We start from the raw sequence: 21,086 nt of genomic DNA on the forward strand, positions 1-21,086 counted from the left end.
TAAACCTTTTCTTTTAAATATTAAGCTTCTTCACTATTCTTCCGGTTTAAAGGAGACCTATCAAGCTATATTTGAATAATATATTGTAGGGCCATACCAATAAGGTATATTTATAAGTTTTCTTTTTCAGATCATGCATTTTAGCCATGCCTCATTTCGATCTATTTTGCTCTCCTCCACCTTGCATGCACTGCAGCTGGCCACGCCCCCTGCAAAGGAGGGGCCGAGTTACGAGCGTCATGTTACCATGCTGTTACCATGCCACGGCAACCTCTCATTCCCCTGATTGGTGGAGAGTTGGCCATATAGGCGGAGCTCCTCGTCACTGATGATGTCAGACTATTTTCAAATCTGTATCAGCTCCGTTTTAGCCCCGTTTTTAGAGATTTGCGTCCGATATGACGTAATATCGGAAATGTAGGCTGGCTTTACACCCACAGTCCTATCAGAAACGTTGCCATCAGAAACAATGCCCGACTGTTTTAGACGTAATATACACTCAGAGCTAACCTGTACTGCACAGAGCATGTGTGTGAAGAGGCAGGAAATAAAAAGGAACTCACCTTGTGGTATACCCGGCAAGAGAGAAAGCCTTTGAGCTAATAACCCATGATATGGTGTTTCATCACCGCAGTATTTAGTTTAGACAATAGATTCTCCCGCATGAGCTCAGCCCCCTCCTTTTTTCTTTAACTTTTTTTTTAAAGCTTTATACCCCAAATCAGCACTTTTGAAACAGGAAGTGAAATAGAGGGATATGGATTTGGCTAGAATGGGTGATCTGTTTGGAGTTTTGAGCAAAACACTACATAGACATTTTTATATATTCGTATATATCTGAGACCTATGCTATTGCCTACAAATAGCATGATAGGTGCACTTTAAATAAAAAGGAGATAAGGAATATGACATGAGTTGGAAATGGAAAAAAAGTTCCAAGGAATAGAAATAAAACATCTTTAAATAGAGGCAAATACGAGTTGACAGATGAGTGAGCGTGTTCCCTTACCGCCCGGCAGAAGAGCCCACAACCGGGGCAGCAGTGGTGCTTCACCATGCCGGCCCGGTGCTCCTCACACAGAACCAGCAGATGGACCGTGTTAGAGGGGCGCATCATTTCCTGCTTCATCACTCGCCTCTGGCAACGGCTCAGCTGTTGAGAGCAGAGGTACCAAAAATATCTTATACTGTACCACATTTTAAAACAGGTTTACAATGTGTTGGTGCTTTTAGACCCATAACAATATATATATTGTTATATAATTATATAATTTCTGGTTGGATCATATCCTACAGGTTTTCACTGTTTGGAGTCTGGATTCATGGGACACTAAATGTGTTCCATAGAAACCACCCATAAAAGGATTAATTGTGCACACTAAATAACATTTAGATCTATCATCGGCTGCTTTTAGTTCAGGGTGGCCTTCAGTGATGTAGTGTGAAAATGTTTAGGTCAATTTCTAAACTGTAATAAAAAGTGATTCTGTTCACAAAGAAGTGAAGACAACACGTTGACAGCAGGATTGCAGAAAAACTACTGGGTGGATTTTCATCAAACTTGTTGAATGGGTGTAGCATTGGCCAAGGAAAAACCCATGAAATGTTGGATCCAAATTGGTTTGTGGTGCATTCGTGAAAAACAGCCTTGGGGGTGTAGTTTTAATCCATTATTTTAGGGAAAGGTGAACCAGCTAAAACAGCAGTCAAATACCACACCTTCCTCTGGTTAAGAACTGGTTACTGGGTGAGAGTTATCTGAGGTTTTAAAACTGATTTGTAATAATAGGTCAATGCTAAAGTGTTTTAATTCAGATGATTTTTACCATTCCATCCATGCTCTCCATGGCCATGCAGGTCTGCTCCATTGTGGATAGGCTGTCTCCGCTGTAAGGAGTCTCCATCCGACAGCAGCACAGCGGCAGCTCCTCCAACAGGTCTGATTCTGTCACCTTAGCATCTACACACACACACACACACACACACACACACACACACACACACACACACACACACACACACACACACAACACACACACACACACACACACACACACACACACACACACACACACACACACACACACACACACACACACACACACACACACACACACACACACACACACACACACACACACACACACACACACACACACACACACACACACACACACACACACACACACACACACACACACACACACACACACACACACACACACACACACACTTTTATGTAAGGCAAGGCAAGTTTATTTATATAGCACTTTTCAACGCAGGGCAATTCAAAGTGCTTTACAAAAAAAAATGAAAGACATTAAGCATTAAAAAAGAAAAGCTAATAAAATAAACATTAAGGAAAGATACATGGATAAAAGTTACAGTGCAGTCTAAAATATGAATAGTTCAATTAAACATTACAAGAAAAAGTACATGGATAAAAGTTACAGTGCAGTTTAAGATATGAATAGTTCAATTAAAAGCAGCAACAAAAAGAAAAGTCTTCAGCCTGGATTTAAAAGTAGTCAGAGTTGCAGCGGACCTGCAGGTTTCTGGGAGTTTGTTCCAGATATTTGGAGCATAATAACTGAACGCTGCTTCTCCATGTTTAGTTCTGACTCTGGGGACAGAAAGCTGACCAGTCCCTGAAGACCTGAGAGATCTGGATGGTTCATCATTTAGCAGTAGGTCAGAAATGTATTTTGGGCCTAAACCATTCAAAGCTTTATAAACCAGCAGCAATATTTAGAAATCTATTCTTTGACACACAGGAAGCCAGAGTAAAGACTTGGAGTGATGTGATCCACTTTCTTAGTGTTAGTGAGGACTCGAGCAGCGGCGTTCTGAATCAGCTGCAGCTTCCTAATAGATGTGTTAGTGAGACCTGTGAAGACACCATTGCAGTAGTCCAGTCTACTGAAGATAAAGGCATGGACACGTGTCTCCAGATCCTGCTGTGACATTAGTCTTTTAACCCTAGATATATTCTTTAGGTGATAGTCGGCTGATTTAGTAACTGTTTTAATGTGACTGTTGAAACTCAGGTCAGAGTCCATGACTACACCTAGATTTCTGGCTTTATCTGTTGTTTTGAACATTGCAGACTGAAGCTCAGCGCTAACTTTTAAACGTTCTGCCTTGGCTCCAAAAACCATTACCTCAGTTTTATCTTTGTTTAATTGGAGAAAGTTCTGACAGATCCAGTCATTGATTTGTTCAATGCACTTACTCAGTGTTTGAATTGGAGCATAGTCTCCTGGTGAAATTGTTACGTAAATGTGTGTGTCATCTGCATAGCTATGGTAACTTATGTTGTTGTTCTTCATTATCTGAGCCAGTGGTAGCATGTAGATGTTAAAGAGAAGAGGCCCCAAGATGGAGCCTTGAGGAACCCCACATATGTATGCTATATGCTTGTGTGTGTGTTCATTTGCAGGTATGTGCAGTTTGGAGCACGTGTGTAATCACAGTGGTGACGTAGCACACAAGGTACCTCATTCACACCAACGGTGTTTCAGGGCCGGTTCGGAGCTGGAGCTTGAAAAGCACCAGGTTTTCCTGTTCACACCGCAGCGGAGCAACCTCTTAGCTCCGGAATCCGGTTCGTTTCAAGCACCAACAAATTGTCCGGCCAGAGCAAAAGCACCGCATACGTCACGCTTACGTTGAGGCGGGGGCAGGGGCGGGATCAACTCTTGAACAACAACAACAAGCCCGCGTTGTATCCAATTTGTACACAACGATGGAGAAACGTAACAAGCAGCAGTGGTCCACTGAAGAGACCTGCTACCTACTGGGAATCTGGTCTTCCAAAGAGGTACAGAGGAAGCTGGAGCACAATCGGCCATTGTTGTTGTTGTCGGTGTCAGCTGTGAGGGGTTTCCGCGCGCTTTGGCTTTATGAAGCAGGCACGCAAACGGTTACGTCATGACGCAAACGGTTACGTCATGACGCAAACGATGACGCAATGACGCAGCACCAGTCAGACTCTGGGCGGTGTGAAAAGAGCCGGAGCTAAACCGAAGAACCGGTTCTGAACCTGAAAAGCTCTAGCACAGAGCTTGAACCGGAGTTGCGTTGGTGTGAATGAGGTAAAAGTGGAGTCCCTGGGGAACAGTTGGTGGAATAAGGAGCTGAGAAATAGACATTTATAATCGTGCCTTTGTAGGTTAAGTTTTGGATATGTAAAGCTCATCCTTTGCAACACCACATGCTGGACATGTCTTCCCATTCCCACAGGTGCCATTTTGTGTTAGATTGTCACTAAATGACATATAAAAACATGTCTATCGAAGAGAAAGGGGACATGATAAACGTGTCGTCACCTGACAGGGGAGGAGAGAGCAGCTCTTCCTGAGCTTTCAGATCCAGACACTCCAAAGCCAGCTCTGTGTATTCTCCTTCTCCAGGGTCCCCCTCCACCAACAGCTCACTCCTGAGGGGCTGCAGAGTCTCTGTGAGCATCACTGGCTTCTCCTCCTCAGCTGCAGCTCTGTTCTGCTGCACACTGGGTCCTGCCTCCTCCTCAGCTGCAGCTCTGTTCTGCTGCACACTGGGTCCTGGCTCCTCCTCAGCTGCAGCTCTGTTCTGCTGCACACTGGGTCCTGGCTCCTCCTCAGCTGCAGCTCTGTTCTGCTGCACACCGGGTCCTGGCTCCTCCTTCTGATGAAGAAAGGAAGGACATGTGTAGGTATTGGTATTTATTTAACATGACAAACAGCATATTGCTTGCATGGTATTTACTTGCTACTGGGTACACTCCTGGGAACATACAACAACATGACCCCAGTGGGCTAAAAGGTAGGAATAAATGACTGAATGACAAATAGATAGATACCTTCTCCTGCTGTTTGATGGCCTTGGCCTTCTTCTTGGGGACGAGGTTGTACATTCCCATCTTCCTTTTCCTCCTCTTCACAGCTGGGATAAGAACAAAGGTTAGGCTATGTAGTCAGAAGTCATCAGTCGGAACATCAGTCTGAAAGGTGCTGTCGCCCTGGAGACGACATATTACATCAATGCCCACTTTTCCAGTAAAACACATGACTAATGCTGAAGAAGTCGTTATTAAACACAGAAAGATGATCTCAAATAGCAACGTTTGAGTGCAGCTAACTCGCGCTGCCCCTAACAGTCATCCAAACGTTATTCTTGCAATTTTCTAGCAACTCTTTAGGTATATTTTCTCAAGATAGGTTGAGTTCAATGAAGTTTGCAAAGAGAAGCATCAACCCACCGGACGGAGGTTTGCTGGAGATCGCTCTCCTCTCCTGTCCTTGGAGGCTGGGACACAGCTTGGTGCTCGACTTCAAAGCTTTCCTGCCAGCAGGCTTTAAAAGGGCAAAAACACATTTATTCTAAATGTAATAAAAGAGAAAGGAGAAGACAATATGTCAACATATGGACAATATTAATCATTTTAATATTAGACCGGTATGAACAGTCCACAGTGTTACAGTAAGTGTTGGTTCTGTACACTAATGAAGATGTTTGTAATAAGAGTATTTGACATCTAAACATTCAAGTTGAATACATTCACACAATAATTCAGTAAATGTATAATAAAATACAATATAACCCAAAAGTATGATTTCAATCTCATTGTCAATTTGAGCCTTTCTGCAATCTGTGCATTCAGATGAATATAACTGTGTAGAGCGCAAACATCTTGATGTAGAACTTCTGGAATCAAATTTAAATGTTGAACACAAAGTAGTGCAGTAATTAATGAACAAAGTCAATCGAAACACACACACATAACTGGTATACACACATTTCAAATTTGTGTGATAACAACATGTTATCATTTACAATATCTCTGCGTGTGGAAACATATACAATGTTATTGCTTTACAACCCTCACAGCTCACATGCAGCTGGAACATCAGAGGACTTGCCTGGAGCTTTACTCCTGTGGGGGCCGGTGCAGAGCCTGAACTGGGGGGGGGGTCCTCTGAGCTCCCAGCAGCAGCTCTCCCTCTGACAGGAGGGGCAGTCAGCCGACCAAATGTGTCCAGAAACAAGCTTCCATGAGCAGAGGCTGCGGGCCGGGTGCTGCGGAGGGCTCCATCACTGCTGGCTATGGGGGAGCCATGGAAGGGAGTGACCTTTACACTGGGCTTTTGAACACTCAGTGCTGCTTGTCCCTTGGCACCCATGGGTGTCCCAGAGGAGGGACTGGAGGGTCTTCTGCCTGGCCCCTCACTGGCTCCTCTGTGGTCCATTGCTGTCCTCAGGGGCTAATTGTTGAGGCTTGAGCTGCTGCTCATAACCAATTGCCCCTTGCGGGATTAATACAGTTGTTGTTGTTGTTGTTGTTGTTGTTGTTGTTGTTGTTGATTGATTGACGCTTGACGGTCTAACGGGCCTTAGTAGCACCTGTGGAGGTTAACCAAGTTATAATCGACTCAAAAACATCTTAAAGTAAAACAATTAATTAAGAAGAACTCTAACATGATTAAACAGTGCATACAGTAGAAGTATCGTAGCAACCTTCTAACTTTACATGCAAGGTAATGAATAGTGCACCAGGACGAAAGTTATCCCATGTTTGCAGAACAATTCCGCTTCAGATGGAAGAAAGGCAGAGCTGAGCCCGAGAGCATTGTGCACGCGGATTCATATGACACACAATGCGCGTGAACAGACTACAAACATCCCAGAAAGTGTAAACGACATTAGGGTGAAAAGGAAAAAGTTGAAACAGCAGAAGTTTCATCCTACCAGCTGCAGTCGGTCTAGCTGTATCGAGCGACGGTGAGGAGGATGGGACCGGAAGACAAGAGTTTCCACTTCCGCCTCACCCGCTCGAGCATGGCCCTTTCTCATTTCTCTAATTCCCCTCCTCGACTCCTCGTGTTTTAGTCCCGCCCACAGGAGATGCGAGCGAAGGAGTCGAGGAGGGGAGCCGAAGAGAGAGGAGGGGAAGCAGCAGGCGGTTAGAGAAATGAGAAATCCTCTCCTCTGAGCAGTCATTTTAAAGAGACGTCCATTAATGATGACAGGAGGCACAGCAGTATGGAGCTATTTCAGGGTCATGAGCTTTGATCATTCAAAAAAATACATTTTATTTGAAAGTCCAAGTTTTCATCCTGAACTTTGAAAAATACAATGTTGTATTCAAAACAAAAAAAAGTATTTGAAATTTGTTTTCAGGTTGAATATTATTTTTGATTCAGTTCAGCAATTGTTTTGAATAAAATATGTATTTTCCTATTTCACTTGTATACATATTTTGATATTTGAATACTTTTCAGTTTCAGATTTTACGTCTTCAGATTCAAAACAATTATTTTTTCAGTTTCAAATCTTTTTTTTCAGGTTTCAATAATTTGTTCGCCTTCATATCGTTTTTCACTTTCAGATCTTTTTTTTCGCTTTCAGACTTTTGGCCCTGATATTGCTTCGGGGGGCGGGGCTTACCAAAGAGTAGTTTGGCACCCTGAGTGACAGGCCTCCCTCTGATGCCTTCATGGATGTTAGGTAGCGCAAGAAATACAACTACACACTTTCTATACACAATACTCCCGTGATTGGTGGTAAACAAAACTGATACCAGCGTCAAAGTTCCGTTAAGCGAGCTGTCGAGCATCATAGTTGGCAAACATTGCGGTATAAGAGCAATAAACTGTGCTAGAATGTGAAATTACGTATCCGCAATGAAGCATTGTCCTTCCCCACTTCCACGTAGCTCCATGAACGCAGCATAGTATTGGCTTGGCTTTTGCGATGGCTTCAGGTCCACCTGCTGGCTCCATGGCTGGCACCAGCGCACAGGTAAGAAATATGAACTTTTCATTCATGCTCTTAGAAGTTATCTAAGAGCATGATAATAATAATATTATAGCGACATACATAAAAGGAAGGCAGGCCTTTTGAGGTGGGGAATGAATGAATGAACTGCATGGCATTGAGGCTACTAGTGTATGCTATTAGCTATAGTCAGTGCATGTGAATGTCCCTTATGTTGATGGAGTCCAGCTCACGTGTTTCTCAATCTGTTTTTGCCAGGGAGGCGACCGTAATTGATCTGTGGCTGCAGCAGCACACACTTTAATAACCGTGCTCACACAGCACCTCTCTTTAAATGATTATTTAAAAATGATTGGTAATAACTTACATTATGTTTTGATTTTATCACCTATTTATAGTTTGTTTACAAAGCATAATTGTTGCAGTCATTTTCTTTGCACATGTCCTTAACGATAGTTGTCATGCTGTTTATTATTTGAACATGAACTAATCCAGTGCAATATGGTAAATCGATGTTTGTCAATTCTAGGAGCAACTGAGAAGGGACTTTCTTCAGAGACTACTGACTAGAATGTCCCAGATCACGCAAAGACTGCCCTTAGATGTTGACTATTTGCAGTTTGCAGTGGACCAGGAGATGGCTCTTGTTAGGTCGCTATCAGGCCAGGTTGATACGCCACAGGATGTCATCAATGCTTTGACTGAGCTGTCAAGGCTTGTCAATATTGAAGACATCTCTAATCAGACCGCTATCAGGTGCCAGTGCAAGGAGAAACGGGACGACCAAAAGATGTTGTCTGTCCTCAGCAACTACAAGGCTTAATAGAAGACTTGTCCCTACCAGTGTCGGCCACAGCAACACTTCTGGGTGTATCTGAGAAGACAGTCAAAAGGCGCATGCATGAAAATGGCCTTTCCATAAAACGGTCCTACAGTACCCTAACTGATGATGAACTGGACCATTTGGTTCGGCCAGTTAAGGCCAGGACACCACATGTAGGATATGGAATGAAGAAAGGAATCCTGAAGGCCATGGGTCACCGTGTGCAATGGAAGAGAGTGTCTTCGTCAATGCATCGTGTTGATTCTGTGGGTGTACTCACAGAATGGAGAGGATGGGGTGTGTTGCAAGAAGGACACATTCTGTTCAGGGTCACATGGGCACAAATCATAAACTCATCAGGTACGCCACACATTGTATGTTTACATGCTATGTACAATAAAGGATAATAGAGTACAAATTAAAAACGTTATGTTTTAAAATGCCCTGTCACTTTGTTTTAACACAGTTGTTTGCATAAGAAATAACAGACACTAAAAGTGATGTTGTGTTGTTTTTCAAAGATATGGTCTTGTTATTTTTGGAGGGATCGATGGCTTCTCACGGAAGGTCATTTTGTTTTCACAAATAACGATTGTTTATAAGTCAGATAATGACAGTTATTGGTTAATAACTAAACCTGATGCATGATTTACAGGTCCTTTCAAAGGATCTATATTTTTAGTTTGTATCCATCTGAAACCTTGTAGCAAGAATGTCTGGTGTTGGTTTTTAAACACATTTAGAGATCTGCTTTTATTTATTCTGCTTAATCATTTTCTCTGCTGCAGATCATGCACCTGGTGCTGCCACTAATAATAAAGCATTGACTTCACTTGACTTCTTCTTAGAGGGTGTGCAAAAGTATGGCTTTCCATTAAGGTATCTTAATCTTATCTTAATTGTTATCTTATCTTAACAATTTCACCAGGAGACTATGCTCCAATTCAAACACTGAGTAAGTGCATTGAACAAATCAATGACTGGATGTGTCAGAACTTTCTCCAATTAAACAAAGATAAAACTGAGGTAATGGTTTTTGGAGCCAAGGCAGAACGTATAGAAGTTAGCGCTGAGCTTCAGTGTGCAATGTTCAAAACAACAGATAAAGCCAGAAATCTAGGTGTAGTCATGGACTCTGACCTGAGTTTCAACAGTCACATTCAAACAGTTACTAAATCAACCTACTATCACCTAAAGAACATATCTAGGATTAAAAGACTAATGTCACAGCAGGATTTGGAAAAGCGTGTCCATGCCTTTATCTTCAGTAGACTCGACTACTGCAATGGTGTCTTCACAGGTCTCACTAACACATCTCAGTGTGCGAAAAAGTACACGTCCCACCGTCCGGGACGTGTTATTTACAATATCGGACAAGTAGATCTTTCAATTGACTTGTCCGGCGGACAAGTGACGTTTTTCGCCCCGATTTATTGACAAATTATTGATACATTCAGTTTACAAAAGGCAGAACTCATTCGCAAATTGTCCGTGTTCGCCATTGTTCGTTTAGAAATGTTAGTTTCGGTTCTGCTTGTCGATTCCTAAGGAAATGCATCTCGCCGCTTTCTGTACAGTTAGACGGGGGCGGGGCGGGAAGTGTAGCACCGTGGCAGGGTTGGGAAGCAAAACTCGGTTCCGAGTAGGAACAAATAACAATTGTCCGGTACCGGGATTAATAAGAGTTGTGAGGACAGGAGGCCGAGCCCCGCGGACTGCAGCTCTCTCTCTATGCTCCGTATCAGCTGATCGCTTCATGGTGCAGCTCAGCGTCTCTCTCTCTCTCTTTCTACACACAGCGGATCTGCTGCCCGTTAACAGCCTCATCTTTGTCAAACGTTCTTATGTTCTCTCTCTAACACGTAATGAAGGTTATTAAGCGTTTTAGCTCCTGTGTTGTTAATATTGACCACCATTTCCTTTATGAAGTGAAGCAGCCTCCCTGTCTGTGTCCTCGCGCTGTCCTCACATCCCCGGACCCCCAGGCTCGGAGGAGCACAGGGATGTCAGTATTGTTTATGAAGCAGGTTATAGAAAGTACATTATTGAAATGCTATTTATTAACTTTTACAAACAGTGAGTAGCTGGGCAGCTGCAGCATGTGTATTGCAGGACATGTGTAAGCGTGCAAGTGTCTTTGAGTTGTAGAAAAGCGCTAGGCCTATAGGCTATAAATATAATAATAATAATAACTTTATTTGTATAGCACCTTTCATACAGGGGATTGCAGTTCAAAGTGCTTTACATCAGTAAAAAATAAGACATAACATCTGTGTAAAACAAGCAGCAAGAGCAAAGCATAAAGTGGGATAAAATAATTAAAAATAAAAACATGGGGAATAAAACAGAGAAATAGTGCAATGTCAATCACAGAGAATAGTGCAGTATAATAGTGTAAAATCAGTCAAATGCTTTGGTAAAGATAGGTTTTAAGCTGCCTTTTAAAAATGCCTAATGTATTGGCTTCCCTAATATTGTTGGGTAACATGTTCCACAGTTTTGGGGCGTAGTTTACAAAGGCTGCATCACCGATCTTCTTTTATGACTCTTTCTGGTGACCTCTAATAGACCTGCATCTGATGATCGCAGTGTTCTGGCAGGTGTGTAGTTCATTAGAGAGTCAGCAATGTAGCTGGGTCCTTGTCCATTTTTAGAGCCTTGTATATGAGGAGAAGTACCTTAAAATCAATTCTAAAAGTTACAGGAAGCCAGTGTAGAGTAGCTAAGACAGGACTAACGTGTTCCCTCCTTTTGGTATTAGTCAGTAGTCTAGCTGCAGAGTTTTTAATGAGCTGGAGTCTTTGTACATTCTCAAACTGCACCACTTAGAACTAACTAAACAATGCAGAGATTATTTTTATATAATTGTATTCAATAACCGTAAGAAATTCAACAGTATGAAGTGATTTGTAAATAGGAATACAGATTTGACTTAATGTTTTCATAAATATATTTTTCTCCCAGTTTGTCATGGGACTGATTTACCCTCTCAAAGAACCGGAATCGAGAACCGAAAATAACCAGAATCGAAAAGCAGAACCGGAATCGTTAAAATCCAAACGATACCCAACCCTATGTGTGATGCAGTAAAATGTTACCGCTCACTTACGTTAGCGGTGTTGTAAAAACTGTGGGAAAATGTAAAAAATACGATGACGAAGAAGATTCCAGTGGCCCCAATTGTTGTCAATTCTGGACAAGTGAAAAATGTATTCGGACAAGTAAATTGCCAAACTCACTTGTCCATGGACAAGTACTCTCTAAAAACTTTTTCTCACACTGCATCTATTAGAAAGCTGCAGCTGATTCAGAACGCCGCTGCTCGAGTCCTCACTAACACTAAGAAAGTGGATCACATCACTCCTGTTCTGAAGTCTTTACACTGGCTTCCTGTGTGTCAAAGAATAGATTTCTAAATACTGCTGCTGGTTTATAAAGCACTGAATGGTTTAGGCCCAAAATACATTACTGACCTCCTGCTAAATGATGAACCATCCAGATCTCTCAGGTCTTCAGGGACTGGTCAGCTTTCTGTCCCCAGAGTCAGAACTAAACATGGAGAAGCAGCGTTCAGTTATTATGCTCCAAGTATCTGGAACAAACTCCCAGAAACCTGCAGGTCCGCTGCAACTCTGACTACTTTTAAATCCAGGCTGAAGACTTTTCTTTTTGTCGCTGCTTTTAATTCAACTATTCATATTTTAAACTGCACTGTAACTTTTATCCATGTATTTTTTCTTTTAATGTTTATTTTATTAGCTTTTCTTTTTTAATGCTTAATGTCTTTTATTTTTTGTAAAGCACTTTGAATTGCCTTGCGCAGAGCTATTTAATAGAAGAGTTACGACATCTCCGTTCACTCCAATGGACCACTTTTTTACAGCAATGGCGGATCGTGGAGCCTCTCAATCGTTCCCCGGAAGTTAGCGCCAAGGCTGGCAGAGCTGTGGAGTTGCAGCATAATACACCGTTCGTGACGGACTTTTAAAGGTAAGAAGAAGTTTAAAGATTTATATTGCGGATATTATCAGTACATCTGATTCAAATGAACATGTGTATTAAAGGATGTCAGTGGATTATCCCTAAATTAGTAGATTTAAGGAACGTTTACAGATAACAGATTAAGCTAGCATACCGAAGCAAGTTAGCAACACACGTTGAACAGCCTTTTAATTGTAAATTCCGTTCTCTTAATGTCATTTCGTCCAACATGTTGAATTAGAGAAGAGGGGCTTCTAAACGGGATTGTATGCGGGGGTGGAGGGAGTTAAATATTAGATACATATAACTGTGGTGCGTGTAAGAGTGAGTGTTTTTAGCAGAGCCATATTGTGTCCTTGTGATTCTGTTGATTATTACCTGTCTGTATAATGTTGCAGCTCAGCTGATTTTGGATTGATGGCAAAGGGAGAGGCACTTAAGTGAGAGTGAAAACACAAAGTACGTTTAATACTACTGTTTTATATAAGTAAACACCTTATCTCCCCAAGGCATTTCCCATCCAATAGGTGTGCTGTGTGTATAACCCTTTCTCCTGTCTGTTGCTCCCTCTCTCAGCACAAGAACCAGAGGGGGATTCAATGGAGCCTGAATACCTGCACTGAGACCCTCACCCTGCACCCTGAGTCTCAACTCTGTGTTTTTCAAGCCTTTCCATGTTTTTTTGTATTAAACAAAACATTAAGCTTTCCCAATGGTGTGGTTTTCGTTTTGTGAAAAAGTGCAAATGCAGTGTTTGTATATAAATCACATATTTTGTTGCTGTTGGTCGTGAAATTGCTCCTGCTGACTTGAGCCAGCCATGTTTTCCTCCGCTCTGTGTCAGTGGGGAAGCCGTACATTCGTACTCCTTTCTCTGAGCAATTTGAGCATCCTCAGGCAGCACAGCAAACCATGGACAACACGGAGGAAAAGGCACCGACAAACTGCATGATATGCTATTCAATGTTTATTGAATTCCATGTATTTGTAATGGATGTTCCTAAAACAACACATTTAACATCATCATTATCATCATATGCTGCTAGTCCTGCTGCTGCTGCTAGTCCTTTGATAGTCACCTGTCCTTTCTGAAAGCCATAAAGATGACATTAGTCATGCAGATAACTTGTGTCCTCAATTACCAGGGGATTACTGAAACTACCATGAATTTAAGAAAATGGTAGAAATGAATCCAATCTGAATTTTAAAGCATTACTTTAGATCCCCTCCCTCTAAATATATCAATACACATTAGAAAGTGAAGCTCCTGACTACCATACAAGTTTAAGACGATAATATTGGTTTGAAAGAATTCAAAGCTATAAATAAACAGCAACAGGCTCTTTAACCAAGCCACTGTTAGCCTAACATGTAAACTAGTTGTTCACACTAATCCTAATATTATCACTTAATATTAGCAAATTCGATTTTATTTTTTAAAACATATTGATGTAAATACATACACATCAATTTGTTGTATAAATATTGCAAATCAAAACCTTTATTCACTAATAATTAACAAAAATCGTAGTTCTATCTCCTGTTATCAATGCATTCACATTGCCCGCCATGAACTTCCGGGGAACGATCATCTTCTACATGAACCACGTGACGATAACCGTTTTTGGACTTCCGGTGTCGTAACTCTTCTATCTATATGGCGCTGGCCTTGCGTTGAAAAGTGCTATATAAATAAACTTGCCTTGCCTAAGGTAAGGCCAACATTAGGTGTGGCTCCCGGTGGTACTCTTTAGTCATGTGGGCCTTATCTGTCAATAAAAGATGCATAATGGTTTGTATAACACTTACAATGATCAATGTTTTGATCGCTGAAATGACCCGAGAATTATACACAACTGAGTCAGGAAGTAACTCTGAGTGAAACCAACCTCAATCTGTCCAAAGCCCTATTGATGATAACATATATCGTATAGAATACTTGTCACCTTCTGTCTCTCCAAACAAACCATGTTTAGGATTATTTGCATTATACCATTACCTATTCATTTTTGACCTGTCTTTAAAAAACGATAATAATAATAAAAATAACTTGCATATTTTCTTCTACATTAAGAAATCTTAAAAATGCCATGTCATAACTTTTTGTAATGTTTTATTTCATGTGTGTGATTCATGTTTTTAAGAGTAAGAGCCGACCAACATGTTCACTATAAGGGGGGGGCTGTGGAAGGGGAAGCGTCCTGTCAGGGGAAGTGTGCACAATCAAAGGTACATTCTTTGAAGTAACGTCAAACAATGACAAACACAAAGCCATCATTTGTGAATATACTGTGCTTTGTCGAATTTGAGTGCAATTTGATGACTTTTATTTGAACAGAATCGAACGTTTGTGGCGAGATGTTTGGACGGCTGTTTCAAACGTGCACTACGAGGTTCTTCACAGCCTCGAGGATGAGGGTGTTCGAGATCCTTCTGATAGCATCCACATGTTCTGTGCCCAGCATGTATTTCTTCCGCGTCTTCAGAGGGATCTCAATGTCTTCAGGATGGGTTGGGGTAATCAGCCTCTAAGGACAGAGCGAAATGTGTCCCCACACCAACTGTGGCCAATGGGACTCCTCCGGACCTCGCAGAGCTACTCATTACATGTTTATTTCAAGCAAAATTGTATCAACATCATTTTGGCCAGTGTTCTCAAACTATTTCAACTCAAATATATTAGACCAAAGTATTGTGCTTAAAACAGCTTAACAAAATTAAAGGAACTCCATTAAACTTATATTATGAAAGAAATGGACATTGCCACTGATGTTCGCTGTTCATTACATTAGTATTGAACCTTTGGGCTAGGAACAAATTATATTTGTCATGTTTCAATGGCATTTACAATCACTAGCATCAAATAAATGAAAGAGATATTTTTCTTTAAAATTGCATAAAACTTGCTTACTAGTGTAAAATGCAAAGCATGGGACTGCACTTGAAATGCATTTTGTAAGACCTCAAAATCACCTGTTTTGATAGGTGTACCGTTGAAAAGGCAAAAAAGTGTTTCATTTGTATTCTTTACATTCTCTAGTGTTTGTGGTGCTTCAAGTTATTCTTGGTCCCCTAAAACCCATGACTGATATCTAACTTTTATCAAGGAAATGGAGGATGCAGATCTTGATTTCAACACTGCCAGTGAGCCAGGTGAGACCAGTCCTGGAGTGATTCTTCCACCTGTTCAAAGTCCCCTCAGTGAGCAGGATATGGCAGGACTGTTGGCCAATATTGATGTTGCAAGACCATCTGGGTCCTACGGCCGAGACATGTATTTAGCTGTATTGAACCAGGTACTAAATCATGCATCCTAAATGCAAACATGTTTCAAGGGTTTAACCATTTAGACATCAACACCTTTACACCCTTAACATTTTATTATATTCCATATCACAGTTCTGGGTAGCAACATGTTACATCAATGTGTTTGTTTTCTTTAAGAACTGTTTAACCGAGTGGTGCAGTGATGACGTATTTGTGTAGTTCGACCCGGAAGTAAGCTGCAAGGGTTCCCTCGACAAAAAGCAATGGGATATCCTACAGTGTGGAGAAATCCCACTGCTTTTGTGTTGTTGTTTCTTTTCCGGGTCAGCCTACAAAAACACGTCATCACGGCACCACTATATTGCTGCCATTACATTTTTTTGTAAGATTACTTGACTGGAAGCAGTCAATGCTAAACCTTTAACACTTAAACAGTAAGGTTAACTTGGAACGGAGGTCATTAATGGTTACCTTACTACACATTGCTAAATTCTTGGCCTAATTGAAACGCTTCAGTCAGGATGTTTTAGAATTTGTCATAGGGCCTCATATGTCTCACAGGCAAGGTGATTGTCTTGGCACATGCTGTCACAACAGGGTAACAGACACTGTGATGCCCAAAGTCTGCACTGCAGTCATGATTGAATTGGATCACAACTGCAAAGTCCTTCTTCTCTGAGGGAAGAAGTGGGACGTGACCCTGACCTGTGATCCACTGCAGAAACGTTGCAGGTGTGATGGGATGGAGGCCATCTTTATCTACGTGCCCATGATCTTCAGCTATGAGGAAAATAAACAAAAAACGTTATGACAGTTTAAAGTGTAGTTTTCCTTTAGTGCAAGTGAATTGTACTGAGGTATTAACCACAGAACGTCTGATCCAAAAAAGGTAATCAAGTTTGTGTAATTCAGGATTCCTACAACATCTTAAATATTAAATTCAAGGACATTTTAATGTTTTTCCAAGCCCAATGCCTTCAAATTTAAAAACCCAACTTTTGTAATTTAAAACAACTTACATTTAAATCTTCATTAGAAGTAAATCAACAACTTTATACCTTCATATAAGAAGTCCTGTTAGAACAGGGTACAAAAATACTGGACTCAAATGCGACGGCTCAGATTTTAATGAAAAAATAAAACAAAGTTTTAACAAAAAAATCACTCAAGCGAGGACAAAACAAAACTTCTCGATTTTAAACAAAACTCTTCTCTCTGGTTTTAACGCTGGGTCTCTGGACATGGAAGCACACTGAAACAAGACGAACTGGCACAAGACAAAGGGAGACAAGGACTATTTATACATGAGGGAATAGGGACCAGGTGGGAACAATCAGGGGCGGGGCAGACACTGACGAGGACGGAAAATCACCCAAAGTGAGGAATTAAAAGGACCTGAAAGGAAAGACAAGAGGTAAGTACAAAATAAAACAGGAAATGGGAAAACGAGACATGACATGAAATAGACAGACAAGACATGAAGTAACAAGAAAACGTGACTCTACATAGAAACCTTACTAGACTTGGAATTACATACCTGACTAAACATGAAGTGACAGACATAAAACAAACACGACTAACACAATTGACGAGACACCACAGTACCCCCCCCTCTAGGGACTGCTCCGGAAGTCCCAGACCCTCCTGGATGATCCTGATAAAAGTCAGTGATCAAACTCCGATCTACAATGAAGCTTGCAGGGACCCATTGTCTTTCTTCGGGACCGTAACCAACCCAGTCCACGAGGAATTGTTTCCCTCGACCACGGTTACGGACTCCAAGCAGTTTCTTAACAGTGTAGACAGGACCACCATCAACCATCCGGGGAGGCGGTGGGGGCTTAGAGGCGGGCACCAGAGGACTCTCTCTTACAGGCTTGACCTTCCCCACATGAAACGTAGGATGGACTTTGAGCGACCTGGGTAGACGTAAGCGCACAGACACTGGGTTAATCACCTTAGACACCTGGAAAGGACCCACGAACCTTGGGGCTAGCTTTCTGGACATGACATGAAGGGGTAAGTCTTTGGTAGCCAGCCAAACGCTTTGTCCAGGCCTATAGGATGGAGCAGGTCTGCGATGCCGATCCACCACCTTCTTCATCTGGCTGGCACTGCGCAGGAGAGCACGACGAGCACCTGCCCAGATCCGGCGGTGGCACCCAGGAGATGGCAGAACTCCTTCCAAAAACCTGAGATGAACTGGGGGCCTCGGTCCGATACGATATCCCTGGGAAAACCATGAATGCGGAAAACTTCACGTAACATGACCTCTGCCATTTCTTTGGCAGAGGGGAGCTTGGGTAATGCAATGAAATGTGCCATCTTACTGAATCTGTCCACCACCGTCAGGACGGTGGTGTTTCCCTCGGTAACGGGTAATCCAGTGACGAAGTACATGGAGAGGTGTGACCATGGACGATGTGGAACAGGAAGAGGCTGCAGCAGACCCATCTGAGCTTGTTTGGAGGTCTTGTTTCTGGCACAAACGGTGCAGGCTGCCACATACTCTGCCACCTGTTTCTCCATAGCCGGCCACCAGAAACGTTGCTTTATCATAAAGATTGTGCGTTTAACCCCCGGATGACAGGTGAGCAAAGACGTGTGAGCCCAGTGAATTACCTGTGAGCGAACAGAAACAGGTACAAACAACCTATTTTGCGGGCAACCACTAGGAGCCGGGCTCTCACCATGTGCTTGCTTCACCACATATTCTATTGGCCATGAAACTGCCCCAACCACACAATGAAGTGGAAGGATGCTTTCAGGTTTTTTGGCAGCAGGTTCAGGCTCGTACATGCGTGACAAAGCATCTGGTTTCACATTTTGAGAGCCTGGTCTGTATGACAAGGTGAAGTTAAAGCGACTAAAAAACAATGACCATCTAGTCTGGCGTGGGTTTAGTCTTTTGGATTTTCTAATGAATTCCAGGTTCTTGTGATCAGTCCATACTATAAATGGTTGTTCCGCCCCCTCTAACCAATGACGCCAGTCTTCTAAGGCTATCTTTACTGCCAAAAGTTCCTTGTTCCCCACATCGTAATTCCTCTCTGCGTCTGTCAACTTCCGTGACAAGAAAGCACAAGGATGGAGCTTGTTGTCCTGAGCAGACCTTTGGGAGAGCACCGCTCCGACGCCTTCGTTCGAGGCATCCACCTCCACAATGAATTGTCTCTGCGGGTCAGGCACTGTGAGGATTGGAGCGGTTGTGAACAACGTCTTAAGTCTTTGAAAGGCTTTCTCCGCCTCAGTGTTCCACTTAAAAACAACATGAGAAGAGGTTAGTGCATGTAATGGCGCCGCAATGGTGCTAAAGTTTCTTATGAACCTTCTGTAGAAATTGGCAAAGCCTAAGAATTGTTGGATCTGTTTCCTGTTTGTGGGAGTTGGCCAATCTTCCACAGCACTAACCTTTACTGGATCCATCTGAACATGGTTAGCGGTGACGATATAACCCAGGAAGGAGACCGTCTTGACATGAAACTCACATTTCTCAGCTTTGCAGTACAGTTGATTCTCCAACAGTTTCTGGAGTACTTGGCGGACATGTTGAATGTGAGTTTCCTCATCCGGTGAGAAAATTAAGATGTCGTCAAGGTAGACGAAGACAAACTTGTTGAGAAAGTTCCTCAACACATCATTGATCATACCCTGAAAAACACCTGGAGCATTGCATAAACCAAAAGGCATAACAAGATATTCGTAGTGGCCACTCGGAGTGTTGAACCCTGTTTTCCACTCATCCCCCTCCCGAATTCTGACGAGATGATAGGCGTTTCTGAGGTCCAGTTTGGTGAATACTTGGGCATCCTGCAACAGTTCAAACGCTGTAGACATTAGTGGAAGGGGGTATTTATTCTTGACAGTTATTCCATTGAGTGGACTATAGTCTATGCATGGACGGAGGGAACCATCTTTCTTGCCCACAAAGAAAAAGCCTGCAGCCGCAGGTGATGACGACGGTCTAATGAGTCCAGACTTAAGGGAAGAGTCAATATACGTCTTCATGGCCCCTCTTTCTGGTGCAGAGATGGAGTAAAGCCGACCTCTAGGGATCGGAGCTCCAGGCAAAAGGTCAATAGGGCAGTCATAAGGTCGATGAGGTGGTAGCGAAGTAGCCTTAGTCTTGTCAAAAACCTCTTTTAAGTCCAGATAACATGCAGGCACTCTGGACAGGTCAGTATACTCTGACTTGATGTCAGTGGTAACTCTATTGGGGATGTCTGTCTGATTAACAGACTGTCTGGAGTTCCCAGGGGAGGCTAAGCAGGTTACTTTACAATCAGAGCCCCAGTTCATAATGTTTCCCGACCGCCAGTCAATATTCGGATTGTGCCTGAGGAGCCATGGAAGTCCCAAAACTATAGGGTGAAGTGCAGAGTCAAATAAGTGGAATCTTAATGTTTCTGTGTGAATGTCATCTATGGTTACTTGAACGGGTTCAGTTATATGGGTTACTCTGAATAACAGCTTGCCATCTAAGGCACTGGCATCTACAGGAGAAGTCAAAGGAACAGTAGTAATACCCAGTCTTTTAACAAGACCCCAGTCCATCAGACTTTCGTCTGCCCCTGAATCCACTAGTACCCCCTGAGTCATGGTGTGGTCACGTAACTGTAATTTTACCTTGGTCAATGAACGTGGAGGAAAGTCAGCTGCAGAAAATCGGCTCACCAGCGCCCTCCGTCGCGCCGATGAGCCTGTCCTTTTAACGGGCAGGAAGATGCAGCATGGCCATGTTGTCCACAGTAGAAGCAGCATCCTTCACGGAAACGGCGCTGTCGCTCCTCTGCCGTGATCCTGGCTCCGCCCAGCTGCATTGGTTCCTCGGATGATGTTGTCAGAGGTGTATTGTTTATCCATGGGCGTTGTGGGGCAGATGGGCGCACGCTGGTCCTTAACCTTTCACTGTTCCTTTCATTAAGTCTAATATCAATGCGGGTAGACATTGCAATGATAGAGTTAAGATCTGTTGGTAGCTCCAGGGGTGCTAATTGATCCTTAATAGAATCCTTTAATCCATTCATAAAGGCATCAATAAGGGCTGGGGTGTTCCACCCGCTATCTGCTGCTAAAGTGCGAAATTGTATCGCATAATCTGCCACTCTTCTGGGTCCCTGTTTAATCTGCATTAACACTCGGCTGGCCTCTCTGGCTGGTGAAGAGTGATCAAAAACATGCCTTAGAGTCTCTGAGAACATGTTCACTGACTGGCTCACTGGAGAATTAGAGGACCATTCGGCCGTAGCCCAGGCAGCAG

General features: G+C 42.6%; 1 protein-coding gene and 1 long non-coding RNA gene across 2 annotated transcripts in view; one reads left to right on the forward strand and one right to left on the reverse strand.

The window, feature by feature from the left end:
• The window catches only part of ehmt1a (euchromatic histone-lysine N-methyltransferase 1a), a 35,874-nt gene extending 29,045 nt beyond the window's left edge, over positions 1 to 6,829 (reverse strand). The window contains exons 1-7 of the mRNA XM_034091240.2: positions 6,727 to 6,829; positions 5,901 to 6,381; positions 5,240 to 5,333; positions 4,841 to 4,923; positions 4,329 to 4,665; positions 1,827 to 1,960; positions 1,010 to 1,153 (exon numbers count right to left, since the gene is read on the reverse strand). Coding sequence (XP_033947131.1) covers positions 1,010 to 1,153; positions 1,827 to 1,960; positions 4,329 to 4,665; positions 4,841 to 4,923; positions 5,240 to 5,333; positions 5,901 to 6,227 — 1,119 coding nt within the window. The 5' untranslated portion in view covers positions 6,228 to 6,381; positions 6,727 to 6,829. The remainder of the gene's footprint in view (positions 1 to 1,009; positions 1,154 to 1,826; positions 1,961 to 4,328; positions 4,666 to 4,840; positions 4,924 to 5,239; positions 5,334 to 5,900; positions 6,382 to 6,726) is intronic.
• Positions 6,830 to 10,096: 3,267 nt separating this feature from the next.
• LOC139434365 (uncharacterized) lies at positions 10,097 to 13,212 on the forward strand. The gene is made up of 4 exons (XR_011643712.1): positions 10,097 to 10,440; positions 12,462 to 12,568; positions 12,958 to 13,018; positions 13,136 to 13,212. It is a non-coding gene; the product is annotated as an uncharacterized lncRNA (long non-coding RNA).
• The last annotated feature ends 7,874 nt before the right edge of the window (positions 13,213 to 21,086 follow it).

This window comes from Pseudochaenichthys georgianus, chromosome 9, assembly GCF_902827115.2.
Source record: "Pseudochaenichthys georgianus chromosome 9, fPseGeo1.2, whole genome shotgun sequence".
Lineage (NCBI taxonomy): Eukaryota > Metazoa > Chordata > Actinopteri > Perciformes > Channichthyidae > Pseudochaenichthys > Pseudochaenichthys georgianus.